Source organism: Hyaena hyaena, unplaced genomic scaffold (assembly GCF_003009895.1).
Source record: "Hyaena hyaena isolate Hyena2069 unplaced genomic scaffold, ASM300989v1 scaffold_590, whole genome shotgun sequence".
Classification (NCBI taxonomy): Eukaryota; Metazoa; Chordata; class Mammalia; order Carnivora; family Hyaenidae; genus Hyaena; species Hyaena hyaena.
This window is the reverse complement of record NW_024081221.1, coordinates 563,698-586,508: the sequence shown is the minus strand read 5'-3', so window position 1 is coordinate 586,508 and position 22,811 is coordinate 563,698. Positions and strand designations below refer to the sequence as shown.

General features: G+C 40.3%; 1 protein-coding gene across 1 annotated transcript in view; it reads left to right on the top strand.

Annotated features, from left to right (window-relative positions):
- GLCCI1 (glucocorticoid induced 1) overlaps positions 1–15,499 on the top strand; it is a 110,768-nt gene extending 95,269 nt beyond the window's left edge. The window contains exons 8-9 of the mRNA XM_039256830.1: positions 11,215–11,335; positions 12,537–15,499. Coding sequence (XP_039112761.1) covers positions 11,215–11,335; positions 12,537–12,882 — 467 coding nt within the window. The 3' untranslated portion in view covers positions 12,883–15,499. The remainder of the gene's footprint in view (positions 1–11,214; positions 11,336–12,536) is intronic.
- Positions 15,500–22,811: the final 7,312 nt, after the last annotated feature.

Below are 22,811 nucleotides of genomic sequence, written 5' to 3'. Positions count from 1 at the left end.
AGAGTCTCCTGATTTGTTCATTTTCGCCACTCTGAACAGTGTGAGGTGGTATCTCAGTGTGGTTTTGATTTGTATTTCCCTGATGAGGAGGGATGCTGAGCATCGTTTCATATGTCTGTTGGCCATCTGGATGTCCTCTTTGGAGAAGTGTCTGTTCATGTCTTCTGCCCATTTCTTCACTGGATTATTTGTTTTTCGGGTGTGGAGTTTGGTGAGTTCCTTATAGATTTTGGATACTAGCCCTTTATCTGATATGTCATTTGCAGTTATCTTTTCCCATTCCGTCGGTTGCCTATTAGTTTTATGGATTGTTTCCTTTGCCGTGCAGAAGCCTTTTTATCTTGATAAGGTCCCAGTAGTTCATTTTTGCTCTTGATTCCCTTGCCTTTGGGGATGTGTCAAGTAAGAAATTGCGATGGTTGAGGTCAGAGTTTTTTCCTGCTTTCTCTTCTAGGGTTTTGATGGTTTCCTGTCTCACATTCAGGTCCTTTATCCATTTTGAGTTTATTTTTGTGTATGGTGTGAGCAAATGATCTAGTTTCATTCTTCTGCATGTAGCTGTCCAGTTCTCCCAGCACCATCTGTTAAAGAGGCTGTCTTTTTTCCATTGGATACTGTTTCCTGTTTTGTCAGAGATTAGTTGGCCATACATTTGTGGGTCCAATTCTGAGTTCTCTATTCCATTGGTCTAGGTGTCTGTTTTTGTGACAATTCCATACTGTCTTGATGATGACAGCTTTGTAGTAGAGGCTAAAGTCTGGGATGGTGATGCCTCCCGTTTTGGTTTTCTTCTTCAATATTACTTTGGCTATTTGAGGTCTTTTGTGGTGCCATACAAACTTTAGGATAGTTTGTTCTAGGTTTGAGAAGAATGCTGGTGCAATTTTAATTGGGATTGCATTGAGTGTAGATTGCTTTGGGGAGTAATGACATTTTAACTGTATTTATTCTTCCAACCCATGAGCATGGAATGTTTGTCCATTTCTTTGTGTCGTCTTCAATTTCCTTCATAAGTTTTCTATAGTTTTCATCATACAGATCTCCTTTATCTTTGGTTAGGTTTATTCATAGGTATTATATAGTTTTTTGTGCAGTTGTGAATGGGATCAGTTTGTTGATTTCTCTTTCTGTTGCTTTATTGTTGGTGTATAAAAATGCAACCAATTTCTATACGTTGATTTTATACCCTGCAGCTTTGTTGAATTCATGGATCAGGTCTAGTAGGATTCTGGTGGAGTCTAGACATGTTTTGTTTTCTTCAAGACTATTTCAGCTTGGGAATTAAGACACTGGTTTATCAACATATTATCATATTTAGCTTTCAGCATTACTTTGTGATTAAGATCAAGCTGATGTTACTGTTCTCTGGAAAAATTAGGTGATCTTCTACTATACTGTGAACTTTCTGGTTCCCAAGTCAACTACCCTCTTTGTGAAGAAAAAATTAAAATAATGTCTATCTCTTTTTTATATATGGCTATACATATATACACATGCATGTATTTTAGGATTGGGAATAGAGATTTATGTATTCACCTGAGTTTTTACTTCCAGTTTAAGAAAAATTTATTTAACATGGACATATGTGAGATGTTCCACTAGGGAGTGGAGAAATAGAGATGAATAGGATGTGATATCTGTTTTTAAGGGATTCATAATGTACTATGGAATAATAGTAACGTAAACAAATAATACACTATCATACAAGTACATTCAGAATACTGAAGGTACAAGAGGGAGTTGTTAGTTTCATTATTTCTGAAACCTACATGCTATGTCAGTTAAATTATAGAGTAGTCTCTAACTCATTACTTCTTTGTGTACAGTCCAAATTTTGTTTTTTAAGATACTAATTCCATCTTGTAATATGCCTTTTTTACAGTAAACATAAGTTAGTCTTTTGTTTATTTCCAGTAAAGAAAAAAAAAGGAAGCTATAGATTTTAAATAGGTTTGTATTATTAACTATGAAAACAGAATTGATACTGTGATTTTGTGGTCAACTAGGATATACTTGGAGTACCTACATCTTCTGTACTGACTGTAGAGAAATTCATTCTGTGATAGAAGAGTTAGTTCAGACGTCGTTAGGCACCTGGATAGGCATACCCAGGAAGGGAGCGAGCAAGCCATTGTGAATATATGTGCTCATGAGAGGTGCTGGTGAGCTGACTATTTTTCTAATACTCATCTGTGGCATACTTATCCTTTTCCTGATTTTGCTAACATTATTTCTTCTTATTCATAACAGTTCTTTTCCGTGAACCATGTATAATTGGAGACCTATAAAGTAATTATAGTGAATTATTAGTATATTGGGTTTGTCTTTGGCTATTTAGATTGCAGTGCCATGACAAAACACTCTGACTATTGAGAAAGGTCCAGCCATTAAGAAACTATTTTCAGGTTTAAGGTGTTTTTGGTTGTTGTTGTTTTCTCTTTTTTGTTAGGTTTTTCTAGTTACCTAAAGACTGGAGGCAGCCTGATCACATGTCTAAAGTTGTTCGGCTAACTAGCCTAATAACTGCCACGGTTCCTACATTATGGTCTGTGTGAAGAATTCAGGATCCAGAATAAAAGCTCTCATCTTGACATCCTCAGAATATACATACCCTAAGAGTTAGCCTAAGTTCTTTCACATTATCATGCCCAAAATGCAAGGGAGAAAAATGGTGATTTATATAATACAGATGGCGGCATCAAAACAGGCTTTTAGCAGCTCTGCCTGCATTCCTTGCTATTAGCCAAACCGGTGCTGGGCAAGCCACAAAATTGAGACTTCAGTCTGCCACTTATAGTTGATCTTTGGCACAATTCACTTAGGCAGTTGCTATAAAAATCTGCAATTTTGCAAGATATTGTGGAAACATTGATTATTCTAATCATGAAGTCAACTGAACCATTCTCCTCAGGCCAAGTACGGAGAGTTCTATTCCAAGAGTCCATAAATTGGTTACTTGGAACTTAAACTGTACTTTCCCATAAGAACAACGTATGTTATGTGGATGGAGTTTCCCAACACCAATGCATATAAGCCTGTTTACCCCATACTGTGATTAACTCATAAATATTAATAATCCTAAACTTTGAGTGTTAGGACTGAGCAGGCCTTAGTTGTAGGAAAGAAAAAATGAAGTATTATCTTGTCTTTTCCAGGTTCAGAACTGACACTAGTCAGACTTTTGAAAGAGACTCTTGTTAACATCATCTTACTCCTTTCTACACACATTTTAATTCTATTTGTGTTTATGTCTAGGGCTCTATTTCTTAACCTTCTTTAAGCTTTTCCCTAAACGTACTTTAACTATCTTCTAGAGAGCCTTTTCAGCTGAGATTTTGTGGTACTTTCAATGTTTATATTGTTAAAATAAATATGTTGGATATACTGCTTTTAGCCACTACATCTTAAAATCACTGCTTCTGATCCTGAGTCTGTTTCTCTATCAAAAGATTATCCCCACATAGTTCTAGGATCCCTTGTTACCCTAGAAGAACCTTTTTTGGTAAAGTGACAGAGTATAGAGATACAACACAAGAATTATTCCATAGGTTGACACTGACCTGTTCTAGAATCCTGTCCCTAATGTCATCTTCCCTGTTTCTCTCTTTCAAGATAACACATAAGCTCACATACATTCCGAGTGACAGCACAAATGCCTTTCTCCCCTCCTTAGGAAATTGTTCACAATCGTACTGATGGCAGATGCTGTGCGACCCCTCTGTGGAGGAGTTACTATTTATAATTCAAAACTAAGTAATCAGTATACATCTCAGTTCTAACAGTTACAACCCAGAGTCTAGAATAGAAGCAAACCAAAATTTATAAAACATACGTGCATATATATTTCATTTCATCTCCTGTTATCTGTTTACCAGAATATAAGCTCCAGCAGGAGCCGATAACTTTATTTTACTCATTGCTTTATCCTCAGCAAATAGCGTAGTGCCTATAATGGACCACTATTTAGTTGAGATTTCTTCAAGTATTCCTTTAAGGCCTGTCTTTATGGTATATCCATTTTTGAAGGTTATATTTTTATAGCTGTATTGAATATCAGTATCTTTTTCTTTAGGCTGTTAAATTATATGTATTAGGCTCTTAAATGTTCGGAAAGAGTGTGATAATGTTCCCCTCCCCCGATCACCACCAAAAAAGGAAAAAAAAACAGTAGGATTATGCTAATTTAGTGATAAGGCTTTGGGTGGAGGAGAAACCATGAAATCCAAATTCCCTGTTGAAATTTGGGGAAAGGAAGTAACTGCTAAAATCCATCTCATCTTCCACTCTGATGACGACTGGGGAGAAAGTAGGGTATCAACTAGGCTAGAGGAAAGGGGAATCCGTTGAATGTTTCCTCCCTGCTATCTTTTGTGTTCCTCTAGGAAGAAATACCAGCACATAGAGGCCATTCCTTACACTGGATTGCCTTGTGACACTAATAGAAGTCAGGCCCAATGAAGCCTTTACCTGAGCTGTCAGATTTTAATTACAGGCATGGAATGTTAGATTGGAAGGAGCTTGATCTTCATCTTGTCCCCACCTCACATCTCCGGCAAGAGCACTACAGTTGAGACAGATCAAAACGTAGCAAGACAGAGAGCGTAACGGTAATGAGCTCTGACTCTGGTGCAGCCCAGTTGAATCCCTGCTCTGTCACTTAGTAATTACGTGTCCTGGGGCAAGTTACTCAACCTTTCTTATATCTCAATTTCTTCATATATTAATTACGGATAATGATGATACCTGCCTCTTAGGATTGTTATAGTGATTAAATGTGCTCGTGTGATTTTACCTTTGTCATCTCCTATAAGGTTACCACAATCCTGTGAGTATGGACATTGTTATTTTAAGAAAGGGGAAACTAAGGCTTAGAAAATAAAGTAACTTTCCTAAATTCTTTGGAGTCCAGATGCCAACAAAGATCTTCTATACAAACCTCATACTACTGCCTGCTGCCTTTTTTGCAGGGGGAGTAGCTTTGTACAGGCAATCGGCTGTGAAAGGGCCTGGTATATGGAGAACAGTAAGAAACTGTGTGGCTGGAGCACAGAGGTGAATGGTGGCGAGCAGAAAGCAGTGAGAGCAGAGGGGTAGAAAGGCCACTTTTTCATAAGGGGCCTTGGAGGCCTTGCTAAGAGAAATGAAGGACCAGGTAAAGATCTTTGTCAGCTAAAGGAGGTGACCAGATTTATCTTTAAGGGCCACACCCCGGGCGAAACTACAGAAGTGGAGACAGAGTAAGGAGGACCAGACGAGGTACTTTTTGATAGGCTCGTCCTGTGGTCCCCAAACTTGATTTCTCACCTGTCCTTTTCAGCAGTTGTACCACTAATATAAGTTCATCTGTTTCTAAGTGATATATGTACTTAATTTAATCCACAAACTAAGTATGTACTAGTAAAGCATACTTTCTTATTTTTAAAGATAAAAAGTGAGTGTGTATAAATGTTCTAATATTCTTGCAGGTCAGCACATTGTTTTGTGCTTCTCAGTCAGGAAACCACAGGGGCAGAGCAGAAAGAGATTGGGGGGCACAGAGATGCTGGGAGAGAGGGACTACAGAGGAGTCAGCAGCATCTGGTGGCTGATAGATGGACGAGGTGAGGAAGGATTAAGGCCAAGTTGTACCAGAGTTCTAATTTGGGAGACACAGAAGGTAGATTATTACCATCATTAGTAATTAGCCAGGGAGTATCAAAGAAGGAACAGGCTTTAAGGTGGAAACCGCGATGAGTTTAAGATTCCAGGTTGGTTTCTGCCTAAAGACACTATAATATCATTTTTCTTTAGCAAGAATTGGGGGTAAAAAGTAAATACCGAGTTTTCTGTAATACTGTAAGACAACATTTATAGCATTTTGCTTTGCTGCCTTCTGTTTTACACATGGTTAAGCGTTCAGCAAATCTTTAAGTGAGCATTTAAAATTACAGTGAAACTTTCGGGTGGCTCAGTCGGTGAAGCATCTGATTTTGGCTCAGGTCATGACCTCATGAATTAAGGGTTCGAGCCCTACCTCAGGCTCTGGGCTGACAGTTCGGAGCCTGGAGCCTGCCTCAGATTCTGTGTTTTCCTCTCTCTCTGCCCTCCCCTGCTCATGTCTCTCTCTCTCTCTCTCTCTCTAAGATAAATAAATATTAAAAATGTTTTTTTTTTTTTAATTACAGTGAAACTTTCATTAGAAGTGTTTATTTTTCCCTGTTAGGATACTTTAGGAGTAGTTTAATATGAATAGTATGTTTTAGTTTTTTGAAAACTCATGTCCCTGGAAATACTTCCATTTAAAAGGCTCAAGAATATAAAAGCTAAGACTGGGGACACCTGGGGGACTCAGTCGGTTAAGCATCCAACCATTGATCTCAGCTCAGGTCTTGATTGTAGGGCTGGGAGTTCAAGCCCCATGTTGGGTTCTGCGCTGGGTGTGAAACCTACTTTAAAAAAAAAAAAAAAAAGATTGTATCAGAATGATTTTCCTGAGATCCTTAATTACATTACTTTTCAAGATATAAAATATTCTCTGTAATCTGAAATTTATTTTCTCTGTGACCATTGTGAGACATATGTATAAGAGGCTGGGTTTTGGTCTTTAAATTGGTTTGAGGACTGTCTTCAGTAAAGTGATTTGCTTTCATTTTGAACTGCAAGGTCAGATAGTCAAATTCAGAGTGACTTAGCATATCAATGACTCATATTTGGAGGTAATAATAAGCCATGCTGTTCTGCATATCAAGATTATGTTTGTGGAAGAATGATTGTACCTGTTGTGAGTACAAAAAAATAAAGGAGCAGCTATGATTGCTTAATTTTTAAATTGATATCAATTCATTGAATACTTAGGTAACAAGTGATTAACACACCTCCCCACATATGACAAATAATTAATGGACCAAACATTTGGAATGTAAATTAAGTCCATTATTCAAAACACAATCTTAATTTGAAATTAAGTTCAAAAGTATAAGTAGTGAAGGTTATGATGGTCATTTTTCCTCCTTACCCTTTGTTGAATGCTGGCCTGAGGGAGATCTTAGCTGTGGCTGCTGTCTTGTTTTATTAAAATTCTACAACCTTCTCATAAAAGGTTGACTGAAGTTTTAAAGAAACCTTAAAGACTGTTTGTAAAAGCCAGATTTTCTCTTTACTTGTACCCAGTTTGGTCTTTGAGTTAACTTGAACTCATTTTCAGTACAATCAGTAATCACAAACAACTGGTTCCAAATTTCGCCAAGAAAGGCTATACAGTTTTGTGTTTCTCCCGATTGCATTAGGCCATCAAACCACACTACAGCTGATAATTTCATTTCCTGAAGGAAAAGGATTTTAATACTAGAGTAGTAATTGTTTAGGTCCTATTTAGTCAATCATATTTCTAACCTAACTCATCATTGGCTTTTAATTATACTCCTCATATGTCATTGAGTATAGTTTTGGTTGAACTCTACCCTCACTTACCCAGCCCCTTATCTCCGCTGCGAAGATAGAATTACATTCTACTGGTTAGGCTTTGTAGTGAAATCTATTGAATCTATGCTTTAGGCATTGATTTTAATTTCAGAATGATAGATTTTATACTAAAGGATGATATTATGAACTGGCAGGGTTTATGCTAGGCACTCTGAACTGGGGAATCCAGTCCTCCAAATACAACCATGCCTTGCCACCAGACACAGAAGTCTTATCTTTTTATGTACTTGAATAGAAGTAAAGTGTGCAGATCTATTAAAGATTAATTCTCTGTTCCTCTCTTCTACCAAGGAAAAGTAGAATAACCACTTACTTTCTGAATGGTTCACCTTTTTAAATTTGCAAATGAGGAAGCATGTGTTCTTTCTGCTATTACAGTTACATTTATTGAGAACTCACTCTGATTCAGGCACTATCCTAATTCTTTTACACTCATTTTTCATAGCTGTCCTATCAGTAATTCGTCCCATTTTACAGATCAAAAAAGGGCGTGAACATTTCCTAGGTCATGGTGTTAGGTCTGGTGGAAAGCAGCCTGACTCCAAACCAGTGCTTTGACCTTTTCATGATTGATTCTCAAATTTGGCTCTGCTGTAAAAATATTTGGGGGCTTTACAAAAAAGAAGAAAAAAAAAAAAAAAGCAATGAGGCAGCACATGCAGGGGAAGAGCCCCAGACTAATTAAATCAGAAGATCCTAGGGATGAAGTCTGGACAGGGGTATTTATTGATATTTTTGAAACATCTGACGAGTCTAATGTGAAGCCAGAGTTAAGAACTATTTGCTGTGCTATTACATTGCTTGTTTTAGTGTTCCTTTCTCTCAATTTGATAAAGTAATCTGATAGTAAGAGATAAAGCACATCTGAAGACTTAAGGCTAAAATAAGAACCATGGCAGAGATTTTACATACCTACCCACAGACTGTCTTAACTATATAATACCATTTTTTATACTGGAACCATGGGCCTTAATATACTAGAAATAAATTAAAATAGTAAATAAAGGGGCACCTGGGTGACTCAGTAGGTTAAGCGTCCGACTTTGGCTCAGGTCATGATCTCACAGTTTGTGGGTTCGAGCCCCACGTCAGGCTCTGTGCTGGCAGCTAGCTCAGAGCCTGGAGTCTGCTTCAGATTCTGTGTCTCCCTCTCTCTCTGCCCCTCCCCCACTCACACTCTGTCTCTCTGTCTCTCAAAAATGAATAAACGTTTAAAGAAAAAAAACACCTTTTATTAATAGTTTAAATTTTTTTTCAAGCTTTCTCTTTCTAGACCACCAAAAATTCAAATAAATGTTACATATGTGTGTGTGTGTGTGTGTGTGTGTAGGTATCTATTTTTTCAACAGCAACAACATAAAAACTCAACTTTCTCATTGAAAGGCAAGGAGATATAATGGTACCGAATACTGTCTATTCTAGGATAGCAGTATATTTATTTATTTTTTGTTTAACATTAACCACCCCTTCTCCCTTAAAAAAAAAATAGAACAAGAGTGTTTAAGTGGGGCTCCTGGGTGGCTCAGTCAGTTAAGTGTCCCACTCTTGGTTTTGGCTCAGGTCATGAACTCACTCTGTGAGTTTGAGCTCCGCGTAAGGCTCTGTGCTGCCAGTGCAGAGCCTGCTTGCGATTCTCTCTCTCTGTCCCTCTCTCTCTCTCAAAATAAATAAATAAACTTTAAAAAATTATTAAAAAAAAAAGAATGTTTAAGTAGGTAAAACTATAAGCTTATGAAATTTAAAGTAATAGGAATAAAACTAATTTATTGTAACTTGTTAATAGGAAGGTAATCAGTTTTGTACATTTTCCAACTCACATCTAGCTTTCAGTTCTGGGAATGTCTTTTCAAGTCATTAATAAAGTCGTGAGAGAAATGCAGTAGGCTTGGTGACATAGTAAGAAGTAGAGCCCAGAAGACTGTTGCAGTGGCCAAGGTGACTTTTCTTACATGCTGATGGGGTGGGTCCTTGGCTGCAGACATGGTCACACCCCATTGCTGACAGCAAGAAAAAGGCTTGTCACAGCCATGGAGCCCAGGATTTCAGGCCGTTTGTGCCCTCCTTGGAGAATACCGTCACCAGCAGGAACCTCACTGAGGTATCACGTGCCATCTCCACAGGGCTGCTCGCTGTTGGATAATAAAGCAGGGTCAGGCTGTGGTTTTGTATTACACCAAGCTCAAGGCCTCCTTCTCACCACTTTTGATCGTGGACCAAACTTTCTGGTCTCACCTAGCTCAAGTAGAGAGTAGTAAACTCAGAGTCTAGCCAGGCTAATGAAGTTTTGCATTCACCTAAGAGAGAAAATTATGTCCTTCCTCCTGCCTCCTATATGTTTTCATACGGTAAAATGAATATGAACTTTGAGAAAATCTTTAAATCTGAATGACATGTGAAGAAACGGAACTTAATTCTAAGACCTAATTCCTTCCAACAGTGTAATCTGTAGGAACATATATAACAGTAGTGGTGGAAAAGGGCTGGTTTTCTAGGTTTCCCAATGGTGTGGCCTTGTTATTTTGTAGGTGATGATTTCCCAGCCCAAGATATCGCCATGTTCAAATAGAAGCACACATCTCCATTCCCAAGACTAACATAGGTGCTCTTTGACTCACTCGCCAATACAACTAAGTGAGCCTCAAGAGCCTACTTTCTAAGCCCGTATTCTAGTTCATTAGTGATGATAAAAACATCCCTTTTACTCAGATTCTGACTGTTGTGCTGTGTTCTGTAGCCTAATCTAATGCAACTTACCAAAATCGTGACAACCGTAATTATGGCACCAAAGCCATCTTTCAAAATATACATGAAAATAATACATCTCAATAGATCATGTGCTCAGTATTTTAGCAGTGAGGATTGGTTTGCATTAAGTCAGAATTTGTTTAAATGGGACTATTGTAGTTATACAGGTATGTTACTGACTTTACAACTTGGCATCTTACAAAGATAATGACACATTTTGGTGGATTTGAATTTCCAGAACCCTTTGCCAGGTAGGAAAGGGAGAAATTACATATAGGTTTTATGGCTTTTCATGAATAGACCATTTTCTTTTTTTGGTCAAAAATATGAAGAAAACATGTTAGGTGGAGGTGCTTTTAGATTTCACATGCTTCTAATAGCAAAAATGCAAACTGTTGGAAAAATTATTTTATGTAGACATTTTAAAGGCAAAATTTTGAGTAAATTCCATTTTTCATGATGGGCTGAGGGAAAAAGACATTATGTGTTACAAGTCTGTTTTTTTCCCTACATACATTTTTTTCATGGCATTTAAGTAAAAGTAGTATTTCTGCTAAGAACTTTTGTAATGAAGATTATTCCACATACTAAAATGTTTAATTAAATCGGCTGGACAGTGAGAAAACCTAGAGAACCCTGTGTTAGAACCTCTTGTAATTCTTTTGCATGATTTACACATATTACCCCATTCATCTGCATTTCAAAATACATAGTGCTCTGCTTGCTTTCAAGATGATAGCGTCGCTTTATTCAAAATGCAGTTTCTGGACCGAAATACCCTCCTTTTATGTTCTCTGGTATGGCAGGTAACTGTTGCGCCGAAGCTTCTGTTTCTAAGAAATGTACTACACGAGGGTGTTAGTAATAGCTCTGCAATAAAGGAAGCTCTGTGGTGGAAGCAGAGGGGCAATAGTGGATAAATTGTGCAAAAGGCTGCTTGTTTGGAAATCAAATTTAATTTAAAAGAGCTTTCAATCACTAGTTAATATAACTGCTTTAAATTTACAGACAGTGGGAGTAGCTCACCGTTACCCAAGTACGCTTCATCTCCCAAACCAAACAACAGCTACATGTTCAAACGGGAGCCCCCAGAGGGATGTGAGCGAGTGAAGGTCTTTGAGGAAATGGCGTAAGTAATGTCTTTTCTATCAGCTGGGATCTGCAAAGCTGTAAAGCTTTTTACTGAGACCAGTTGATTACAGATGAATCAACTACTCCATCCAGCTGATAATGTGTCTCAAAACCAAATTATAAAAAGAAAATTGAATAAGCAGAAGGGATCTTAGTGGAGCACTGGAGTCTGTATGCTGGCAGTACAGAAGCTTAATACAGAGAAACTTGGAGATTCATCCTTACTACCTAAAAGATCTATTTTTAATCACTAAGAATTTTCCTTTCAAAACCTCTATTAATTTAGATGGCTAACCAGAAGGTGTTTAGCAGCAAAGTTACTATCTGTGTGTGGCTGCCCTTATGACAGTGATCCCACAAGCCGGAAGGAAACTGACGTGCCTTCCTGTAGACGCTATCTAGCATGTATATTCATTTAATGGAGACTTCTCATTCACAGATTTTTTTTTTCTTTTGGAAATTTCAGTACACATAAATAAGAAATGAAAGGAGAAGAGGTTCATGCTGTAAATACTTGGCAGAATAGCTCAAAAAAAAAAAAAAAAAAAGAAAGAGAAAAGACTGTGTGGCTCTTAGACTCACTCATCCCTTTGTCCCAGGGCAGGTGCCTGGGGAGGCCGCTGTACTCTTGCAGCCTGGAGGGGGACAGAGACTGGTCTTGTAGGAGTTGGTGGCTTAGTTCTGGGAATGGGAGGGGAGGAAAGGCTTCAGGACCCTGCTCTGCTGGGCTGTGACTGGCTCTTTGAGAAATTACGGAAACTTTTTTTCCTGATGTGTTGGTAGAAGTATGTATCGTGATACAGAAAAAGGGAGGAAATGCTTAAAACCAAATATACGATGAGGTCATCCCTCTCCCATTGCACTTTTTCTTAACAGAAAAGGTCATTCTAACCTTGCATAATCTTCAACTATAATGTAGGAGGTTTTTCCATCTGCCTAAATGATTGAAAGCAAGCTAATGATTTCTGAAAAAAATTTGCCCAGTCCTTTTGAAGATCCTTTGGTCTCCAAAATCACTGAGTGCTGTGCATGCCCGTAGTCTGCCAGCTGACTTGTGCTATGGAAGATGTTTACCCTCTGTGTACACTTAACTCATTCCCTGCCATTCGCATTGTGGCTGTTGTGGAGAACTCCAGCTAAATGAGAAAGTTTGGAAGTTGTTAAGTGATTGTAAATGTCATTTTGTCTCATGGTTTTAGGTCTCGTCAGCCTATCTCAGCCCCTCTCTTTTCATGTCCTGACAAAAACAAGGTTAATTTCATCCCAACCGGATCAGCTTTCTGTCCTGTAAAACTGCTAGGCCCTCTCTTACCTGCCTCCGACCTGATGCTCAAGAACTCTCCTAACTCTGGCCAAAGCTCAGCTCTGGCCACTCTGACCGTCGAGCAGCTCTCCTCCCGGGTTTCCTTTACGTCCCTTACTGATGACACCAGCTCCGTGGGCGCCACGGAGGCCTCCGTCCAGCAGCCGTCCCAGCAGCAGCAGCGCCTGCAGGAGTTGCAGGGCGAAGAGCACCTCTCTGCTCAGAACTATGTGGTCATCTAAGGTGAAGGGGGAGCCGGCCTCTCCCCTGCCTTCATGGGTTAGGGACGAGACCTCAGACACCTCCTCTGCGTGGAGTGACAAGCTTCCTGAACACCCCCACCACCAATGGAATACTTATCAGCATCATCAAGTATCTCTTGACACGGATCTTGGCAGGGACGGAACTCCTATTCAGCAGTTTTTGTGGAAAGCAGTAATGCTTGCAAAATGTGTCATTCAGCATTTTAAGTGGAGACTATGCATTTCATAGTATGTTTGACAGAGTGGTACTGTGTCCTGTGTTTTGTTCCAAATCCTTCAGTATAAATAAGCTCTATATCAAAAAGTTGCCTGTCTAAATAGAAAATGTCTTGCTGTGTTTTGTCCTATGGAAAATACTGTACTTCAGGATTATGTTTACAATTGATCCAGGTGTTTGTTTCTAACTTCTGTAATACATACAATGCAAAAAAATAAATAAGTAAATGGCCACAACAGTTGCACAGTGCCCACCCTATGGCCTAGCTTCAGGTACTTCAGTTGAAGTCTAAACTCAGGTAACTTGGAATGTATATCATATTGGGATATTAAATATTTCACAGCTAAAAAGCTAAAGAGGGAACATCACTCTTTTGCCTTTCATTATTTTCTGCATTTCCCTTTCCTCATTACATTCCATATTCTTAGAATAAGAAGTGCATTCAATCCTAGGAGAACAATAATCCTGGACATGGGTGAACACGAGGAGAACCAGCAAATCCGTAGTGTCTGACATTACTTTTGTCATGCAGTTACAAGTAACACAACTGTTGAATCCACTGTTTCAACATGTGTAGATGTGGCTTTTTTTTTTTTTTTTTTTTTTTTTTTTTAATACACAAGTTCAGGTGTTGCTCAGTTAATGACTGTTCTGATGTCGCAAACAGAGCGCCCGGTACCAGGCTGTACATAAACATTCCAGTTGTGTGTGATGGGATTTAAAAACAAGAAAGTCTAGGTTTGATTTCCAAACAGGGGAAACGTTCCCAGGGGATGGTGGAGATGCCCTGTTTATATTGCCCATCAGGGTCAGGACATGCCCTTGTTTTAGCTCAAGGCATATTGATGTTCAGTTTTCTCTTTTGGAAATGCTTTAATTTGCAGGCTTAAAAATGACATGCTTTTAGTTAATTGTTTTCCTCAGCACTTGAGGTGCACGAGTCACATGCGTGTGGAGAGAGTGTGGGGGGCTCAGACGCTGTGCACATCAGGAAGCAGGTTCTTTGGTGACTCACCATGGCGGTCGTTTGCAGCTGCCTCATTGCATCTCTCCTCATGATACCATGGAAAGTTCTGGTAGTATTTCAGATGTGCAGAGTAAAGCCTATACCCAAGTAAGCAGCCTTGAACTTGCATACTCGACCTGAATTTGCAAAGTGTGAAGAGAGCCCTAGATGCTCCTGAGTGGTCAGTGGATGAGCCCAACTCTCAGACTTTGTTTTATGCCTAACAAAGAGAGTATCCTAAAGCAAAGGGAGGTGGTTGTATTTTTATTCCATTGCTTTCAGTTCAATAAAACACAGAGTTGTTTCATCTGTACCTACAGTACAGATGAAGGTTGTTTCTTCTGTACCTACAGTATATGGCACAGTTTTCTTAAGAATTAGGGGAATAAGGTGCCTACAGTTACAGGAACGTTTCAGTTCCTTTCAGTCATTCCTCGGGATTTCTTTGTTTTATTTCCTAAGGAGGGTGAAGAAGGAAGAGGTGATAACGAAGAAAGCAACACCATTGATTTTTTTTTTTTTAGAAATGGTATATATATATATATATGTATGTATATGTGTGTGTGTGTGCGTGTATTCTGTGTATTATTTTGTCATGATCCCAATTATCTTCTTTCCACCAAAGTTCGCAGTACATTCTCTCCTGAAGGTGCATTCTGGCTCCTTTAAATTAGTCAGTGTTATATTGTAGGAGACTGTCATGGAAAAGGACTCAGTTTACTTTTGCCATTTTCACAGGGGAACCTTTTAAAACAATCTCTTCAGCAGCAGACACCTTTAACCCTAATAATCTCAGGCCTTGATGAAAATACTATATTTTGTAGATTATGGTTAAAGGGAGAAAATTATTCTGTAAGATAAATATGAGCTCCATTAACTTCTGATATCTGGTTTAGCATTACATAGTGTGTTGATCTTATGCTCTGCTTTTGTCCAAATAAGATGCAATAGTATCAATATCAATTTCTGAAAGATGGACTGAATGCTTTTTTGGTGATGAAATCTGATGTACGATATTTATAGTGACATGTGCTTTTATTTTCTCATGAGAAACTAAATATTAATTGTGTTGTACATTTGTTCCTAGCATATATTAAAGTTTTGAACCAAATGTGTTAAAGCTTATGCTTTGCCATGTAAATTTCCCAGAAGTTGTTGAGCTCAAATGTATCCTACGTCCAGCTGTAGAAATTTGTCAGAAATTGTTTAAATTTTGTATATAGTTGTACTGTTTAATTCTAGCCACTGCGCTGAACAGTATTTGAGTTACCATACAATATGGCTTTACACAAGGAAGTGTGTGGCTTTTGTTTTGTATTTTTTCAGTATAGAAGTTCCTGTGTCTTATTTAAATAAAGTTATTAGTAAAACCAGCATAGTTCACCTATGTTTTTTGGGAAGACTGGTTCGTAAGCATCTTGCCCGACACAGATGGACTCAGGTCAGGGTGATGGCGGTATCTGGCACTCACTGAATTCCTGACCTGCATCTCTGGCGCTAGAGGGACTCTGGATCAGATTTCCACAGCCTGGTTTCCACTTGACATGTCATTTACACACTTTCCATCCCCCGGTAAGAAGCTGGACGTCTAAAGTTCCAAGTCTTTGTACTGCTCCCAGCTGTGTGAGCTCCTCAAGGAGAGAAAACATGGCCCTCCTGTTTTTATTTTATACGTAAGAATTTTTTATGGACTCTCTTTTTTATACTAATGTTTATTTTTGAGAGAGAGCGTGCGCATGCTCCCAAGTGGGGGAGGGGCAGAGAGAGAGGAAGACACAAATCTGAAGCAGGTTCCAGACTCAGCTGTCAGCACAGAGCCCGACGCACGGTTTGAATTCATGGACCACGAGACCATGACATGAGCTGAAGTCGGACAGTTAAGCAACTGAGCCACCCAGGTACCCCAAAGTCATTTTTTTGAAGTCCAGTGACATCACCTCAAAGGAAGTTGTATATTTCTTACAAAGAAAATGCAGCAAAACATTTTACATATTTTACTCTTTTTATTTAGGTTTAGATTCGGGATAAGAGGGGGAAAACCGTAACAGAACAAAGAAGTTGTTGATGTTCTGCCCACTTATCCAAATAAGGTCATGATAGGCCTCATGGTGGCCTGAGAGCATATCAGACTACTTTGAGAAATAATTTACCAGCAGCCTTCTTCATTTCCGAAGCCTATCTCCTCAAAGAGGTTGGTAAGATTTTACCTTTAAATTTAGCTTAAAAATGACTGTGTAATAGCTATGTTGTAGGCTGAAGAAAAACTAAAATACAGCTTTTTAATGGTGATGTTTATCTACAGTGTTCATGAGGAGGATACATAATTCTGGCAGGAAATGACCTATCCTAGGTTCAAAGGCCCACTGCAGGTGACTGAAGGAAAAAGTGGAGTTCTCAGCTCCGGCTCTGCTTGACTTGGTCATATAAGCTTAGTTATAAACAGCTCTGAGAAACAGGTCAGTATTGCAAAATTTACAAAAACAAAAAAACAAAAAAACGCCCAAACCTAACGAACAAGGAAAGGGGAATTAGGCCCGGGTCTAAGTACTTATGTATGTCTCACCTGAAGCTAGCTAAAAATAATCGCTTGAAATTTATTCATGAATATTTCAGAGTCCATGTTTGCCCCCACCCCTTCCATCCCTGAAGTGCTATTATTCCTGCGTGTTCCCAGCAGCTCCTACGAGCCTTGTGGGGATGGGTCCCTTAATTCACACCCTTAATTCAGAACCTGGCACTACAGTTCCGGTTGTCTGGGGGGCATCTCTCAGGCTTCCTGTCTCATCTCAGCCTCACTCATTAAATAGAATGAAGACCCTGTCATGTCCCGTGTTGAACCAAATCAGAAAACATTCCCGTTCTTCCTTTTCCTCTGAAGACAGCCGCAGTTCTGTGTTCTGAAGTTTTTTCCACCTACGTCTCTCACTTAGGCCTTTCAGTCTTCCTAGTATCTCACTAAGTTTCAAGCTAGAGATCAGACAGTGTGTCTTGTGGATGAATTTCTTTTGAAATGGGATTCTGATGGCAAGGAAACAGAATCATCTAGTATGCTAGCCTTCCAAGAACCTCTGTTAGCCGTAGACCAGGGGTCAACCGGCTAGTGCCTATGGCTAGATCCGCCCCTGGCCTATTTTTGTGAATAAAGTTTACTGGAACAAAGCCACACTCGATTGTTTATGTATTGCCTGTGGCTACCTTGCAGGACAGTGGTGGAGTTAAGTAGTTGCAATGGAGACAGTCTAGCCCACAATACCTAAAGTCATATTTTACTCTCTGGTCCTTTCCAGAAAAAAATGTACTCACCATTGCCATAGACCAAAGAGCAAACCGGGCATAGGGAGCTTGTGTCATACACATGGTTATTTTTAAAATACGCCCACAAATCCTCTGATATTCCTCTCTGAGACGTAGAGCTTCATTTTTCTCCCCTTGGAGTTTGGGCTGGACTTGCCTTAGAAATGGAATTCAGTGATGGGCTGTCACTTGTGAGATGAGGTTGTGAAAAGACAGGCTTCTGTCTTGGGTGTGCACTTTCCTGGATCACTTGCTATGGGAGAAACTCTACTGTGAGGAGACCCAGGCAGTCTGCAGTGAGACAGACCCACATGGCAAGTAGCTGTGGCTGGCAGCTAACGTGGGCCTGAGGCTCCCGGCCCGCACCTGTGGGGACGAGCTGGGAAGCAGATCCTTCAGCCCCAGCCAACAGCTTGCCCACTGCCTCAGGAGAGACCTTGAACCAGGCCTGCTAAATCCTGGGTTCCTCACACTCAGAAACCGAGACAAGCAGTTTGTTGTTCTAAGGTGCTGAGTTAAGGGGGTAATTTGTTACGTAGGGTTAGACAGCTAATAGAATAAAGAGCAGCCCTGCCTGCCTGCCTCTCCCACACAAGTATTCATTACCACCACCAAGATCACCTAGGGTCTTGTTGTGTCATCCTGTCCCCCTCGCCCCCCCACCTCCCAGGTCCAGAAAACGAGGCTTGCCTATTTAGAATGAACATGTCTTGAAAAATGCTCCTTGGGATTAGGTCGAAGACCAAGCTTTTCTTATACAGAATTTTGGTATTTGAACAACCCACAGGGGAAGTCTACAGATATGTGGCTAAAACTTATCTTGTCCAATATTAAACCATCTTACTAAGACAACTAATTAGAGGAAGAAATTAGACTCTCACAGAAAAGTGTTCCCTGTGGAAAATGATGCAAAAAGAGGTGGGATAGGTGATCGATTTTCAAAGCTGGAAAATAAGAAAAAGCAGAATTTCAAGAAAATGAGAAATATTTCTACCTCCAATGTCTTAGTTATTATCCTTAACAGGAGGCTGGTGACCCATTGGTTCTAAAACGGCCTAATTCCACTTGACCAGCATTTGTGTCTCTCAGAAAAGAGAGGACATTATTTTCAAAGGTTCCAGATCAGTTTGATGATGGCTCCTCCCATTTAAAACAGCCATTTTCTTAACACTAAGAATTTGAATAATTAGATGACTTTTTGTACAAAAGATTTTCAGATAACAAGGAATGGGGCCCCTTTCACACTATAAATTCTACTCAAGTCTTGGCATCAGTTTTAAGCATGACTTTGATGACATTCCTATAGCTAGAATTGGGTAAGGTCCCGTAGGCAATGGATGTTATTTCAAACCACTGTCTGGAAGCGAGCAGGATAAAAGGTGGATGTGGGGCTCCATAAGGACCTGCCAAATGGGGAGAAGGGTTCATGCAGAAAGGGCAAGCCATTTCTCAGGTTTTCTATTCCACTTTGTAAAGGAAAAGGGTTACACTCCAGGGACAGAAGTTAACAAAGGACACTGCTCATGTGCTGCAGTAAACAGCCTACCATTTTTCATATGGACTGAAATCAAGGCAAACAGGGTAATCTTAACTCACTCTCAATCTGCCTGTTTGATTACAGTCAAAAACCTGGTGTGGTCTCCTGCTTCCCTTCCCTGTGACCACCCTGTGGGCTATTGTATGGAGAACCCTGACCCTTTCTCCTGATCGCTCCCCTACGCCCGCCCATGACCATTGCAGTAAGTCCTATTGGAAGACAGTCAAGAGGTAGGAGGGACAGAAGATGGTTACACCTGGGAAACAGAGCCTGTGGGGAAGTGGGGAGAATGCTGAGGCGAGCTTTCACAACATTCATACGTCCTTTAGAAATATCTAATTTTTTTTTTGGACAATTAGTTTGCATTCTTTTTGTAATGTTTCATAAAAGAAGACAAGGAAGCAACTTGACCTTCTTTCTGCAATTGTTGGCACTCCTCTTCCCTCTGCTCACACCACCTTCTCACCAACCATCCATCACCCAGTCTGCGGCAGAAAGAAGATATGACTGAACTGACTGCTTTTCATAGTCCCCAATAGAAGACAAGGTGAAAGTCAAGAGAAGTGATCAATGTGAAAATAAATGTTTAACCTCACTGGTAATCAAATCAATGCAAATTAAAACAATAATTGTTTGCCTTTAAATTGGCAAAGATTAAAAAGGATGACATTCAGTGCTAAGGGGGTGATGGGGAAATGGTCACTCTCACATCTGCTCTTAGAAGAGTAAGTTGATACATCCTTTCTGAGCACGAACCTGGTAGCATGTATATCAAGTGGCAAAAAGCAGGCCACAAGCCAGGGTGATCTCTTGGTTTTGTAAAAATACATATATATGTGAGTTGAAAAAAAAGACATGAAGAATGTACAAAAATTAATAGCAGTTACGCTTGGGTTGTGGATAATTTGTCTTTAACGTTTGCATTTCTGTTTTTCTAAGTTTTCTTAGAAACATTATAATTTCAGAGAAAATGCATGTTAATTTCAAGGGAGGGGGGAAGTAGGGAGGAAAGAAGGATATGGCAGGAAAAGATTTAGTTTTAATGGAAATGAGCAGATCTCTTAAAATCAAGGTGCTTCGAAAGAGGCTTGGTAGAGCAAACTCTCGTTCAGTGGAAGAATCCAAACGTAGGTAGTTTCATGCCCTTTCCACTTTCCCATTAAAAAAAAAAAGGTCCCAGCACCATCATACTCAGGTACACACAATTAAATTATTTAAGCCTAGAATGGCATTTAGGGAAGTCTGGAGTTGTGGTTCAGAGGACAGAGTATTTCCTGGAGTGTGGCTCATACTAAGAGCCCTCCACTCAGTTGAGATGGATTTATGAAGTGGGCACCAGAAAGCTCAGAAATCTGTCCTGTCATTTACACTTATTGAACTGCCTCATTTAGAAAATTGGAAAGGACCTCCTGCCCGACGCGAACTATAGAAACCTGAAAATGGTCAAGAGATTGTTCTTGACTGTGATTCCTATTTCTCGGCATAATTTTTATCGAGGGTTGTTGAATCTAGTTTTGCAGAGCTTGCCTGAAGTGGGTGCACGTGAGATGGATGTTGACCAGAGCTTGGATTAGAGAAGACTGGAGATCAAAGCCCTGGACAAGTTGCAGTGGATGCCTGGGCTTGAGGATTATCAGTGCAGAATTTGACTCCTGTTCGTCTTTGAATTCGTAGTTGGCATGAGCCAGTGGGACAGGAAGCAACTTGGGGATTCAGACATTTGCTTATTTCTCCTTCTTGGTAAGTCTGTCCCCCATTCACCAAACTGAGCCTCAGCTCTTTGCCATTTGTGATTTCTGCCAGCTAGCAGGCCACACCTGGCAGAACCATGTCCCTCGCGCACGCCAGAAGACAGAGGCAGTGTGGCATAAAGGACTTTGGTCCAGGCCTGGCCATCAGACAAGAATGAGAGACAACCCTGTGGGTCTGGGAATCTTTATTTGTAAAATAGCGGTAATAACTCTTCTTCTGCTTTGCCATAACTAAAGAACCCAGGCTGAGGGGCTTAAATGACAGAACTATATTTCTCACAGTTCTGGAGGCTCGAAGTCCCAAATCAAGGTCCAGCAGTGTGTGGTTTCTAGGAAAGACATTCTGGTTTGGAGACAGCCGCTTTGACATGGCCTTTGATGTGGCCTTTCCTTCTGTCTCTTTTTCTGACACTGTCCTACCCTTAGGACCTCATTTTACCTTAATTACCTCCCAAAACCCTATTTCCAAATACAGTCACCTTGAATCTTTGGGGATTCAGAATAAAGGAATCAACGGCTTCAACATACGAACCTTTGAGGAGACACAACTGAGTGCACAGAAAATGCATACTTCCATTTAGGGAAAAATTCAAATTAAAATCACAATGAAATACCACCCCATACCCACTAGGATGGTTATAATAAAAAAGACAAGTAATTACGAATGTTGGTGAGGATATAGAGAAGTTGCAATTCTCACATGCTTCTGGGAGTAGTGAGTGGCAAATGTGCAGCCACTTTGGGAAACAGTCCAGCTGTTCCTCAAAAGGTTAAGTGTAGAGTCACCGTATGACCCCGGAATTCTACTTCTAGTTCTATTCTAAGATAGTAAGCATGTATGTGTACACAAAAACATGTACACAAGTGTTCATAGCAGCATCGTATATAATAGCCAAAAAATGGAAGCAATTCTAATGTCTGTTAAGTCTGATGACTAAATAAATGTGATCTGGCCATATAATTGAATATTAAGTATGAGTCCCCAGTAAAAAGGTAGGAAGCACTGATCTATGCCACAGTACAGATGAGCCTTAAAACATAATGCTGAGTGAAAGAAAGCCAATTATAAAAGACCACGTATATGATTTCCATTCATATGAAATGTCCACTATAGATGAATCCATAGAGGCAGCAATTAGATTAGTGGTTGCCAGGGTCTGGGGTAGGTAGAACGGCGAGTCATTGCTAATGCATACAGGGTTTCTTTCGGGGGTCATGAAAAGTGCTGTGGAATCAGAAAATGGTAATGGTTGCAGAGCCTTATGAATATGCCCAAAACGACTGAATCTTACCCAAAAGGGTAGATTTTATGGTATGTGAATTGTGAAAAGATGATGTGAAAATCCTACTCTGTAGGATAATTAAGAGAGTGAAAGGTACTTGTGTGCACATAGCACAGTACCTGGCATAGAACACCCCATGGATAAAACAGTTCATGTAGGGTCAGAAAATGTGAAGGCAGTAAAGCCATAAACCTGGTTCCACAGCCTCAAATCCTGTTTCTTTTTTTTTTTTTAATGTTTTATTTATTTCTAGGAGAGAGAGAGAGAGACAGCATGAGCAGGGGAGGGTCAGAGAGAGAGGGAGTCACAGACTGAAACAGGCTCCAGGCTCTGAGCTGGCAGTCAGCACAGAGCCCGACGCGGGGCTCGAACCCACGAACTGCGAGATCATGACCTAAGCGAAAGTCGGACGCTTAACCGACTAAGCCACCCAGGCGCCCCTCAAATCCTGTTTCTAATGTCCTCAAGGACGCTCGCTGTGTGGCTCGACTTCTTCCTCTGCTGTTCACAATCTGCTGTCTGCATCTTTCCTCGCCTTCAGCAGGCGGGTCCGGTGGGCACCCGCCACCCTGGCTCGCACGTGAGCAGCCCGAGTGTATGCCTCTGACCTTGTTCTCCCACAGAGCTGCACGCTGTCCCTGCTCCCCGTGTGCCCAGCTCTCCCCGCCTGCCCGCCTGCCCCACTCGGAAGGCAGGCCCAGAAGTACGTGACACTTCAGGGTTCAGCCAGGGCCCCTCCCGGCCTTTCCAGGTGCTTTGTCTTTAACCACGGGCCTCCTGATAGGGCAGAAAAACCAGCCTGTTTGGCTCTGGGCTTCCC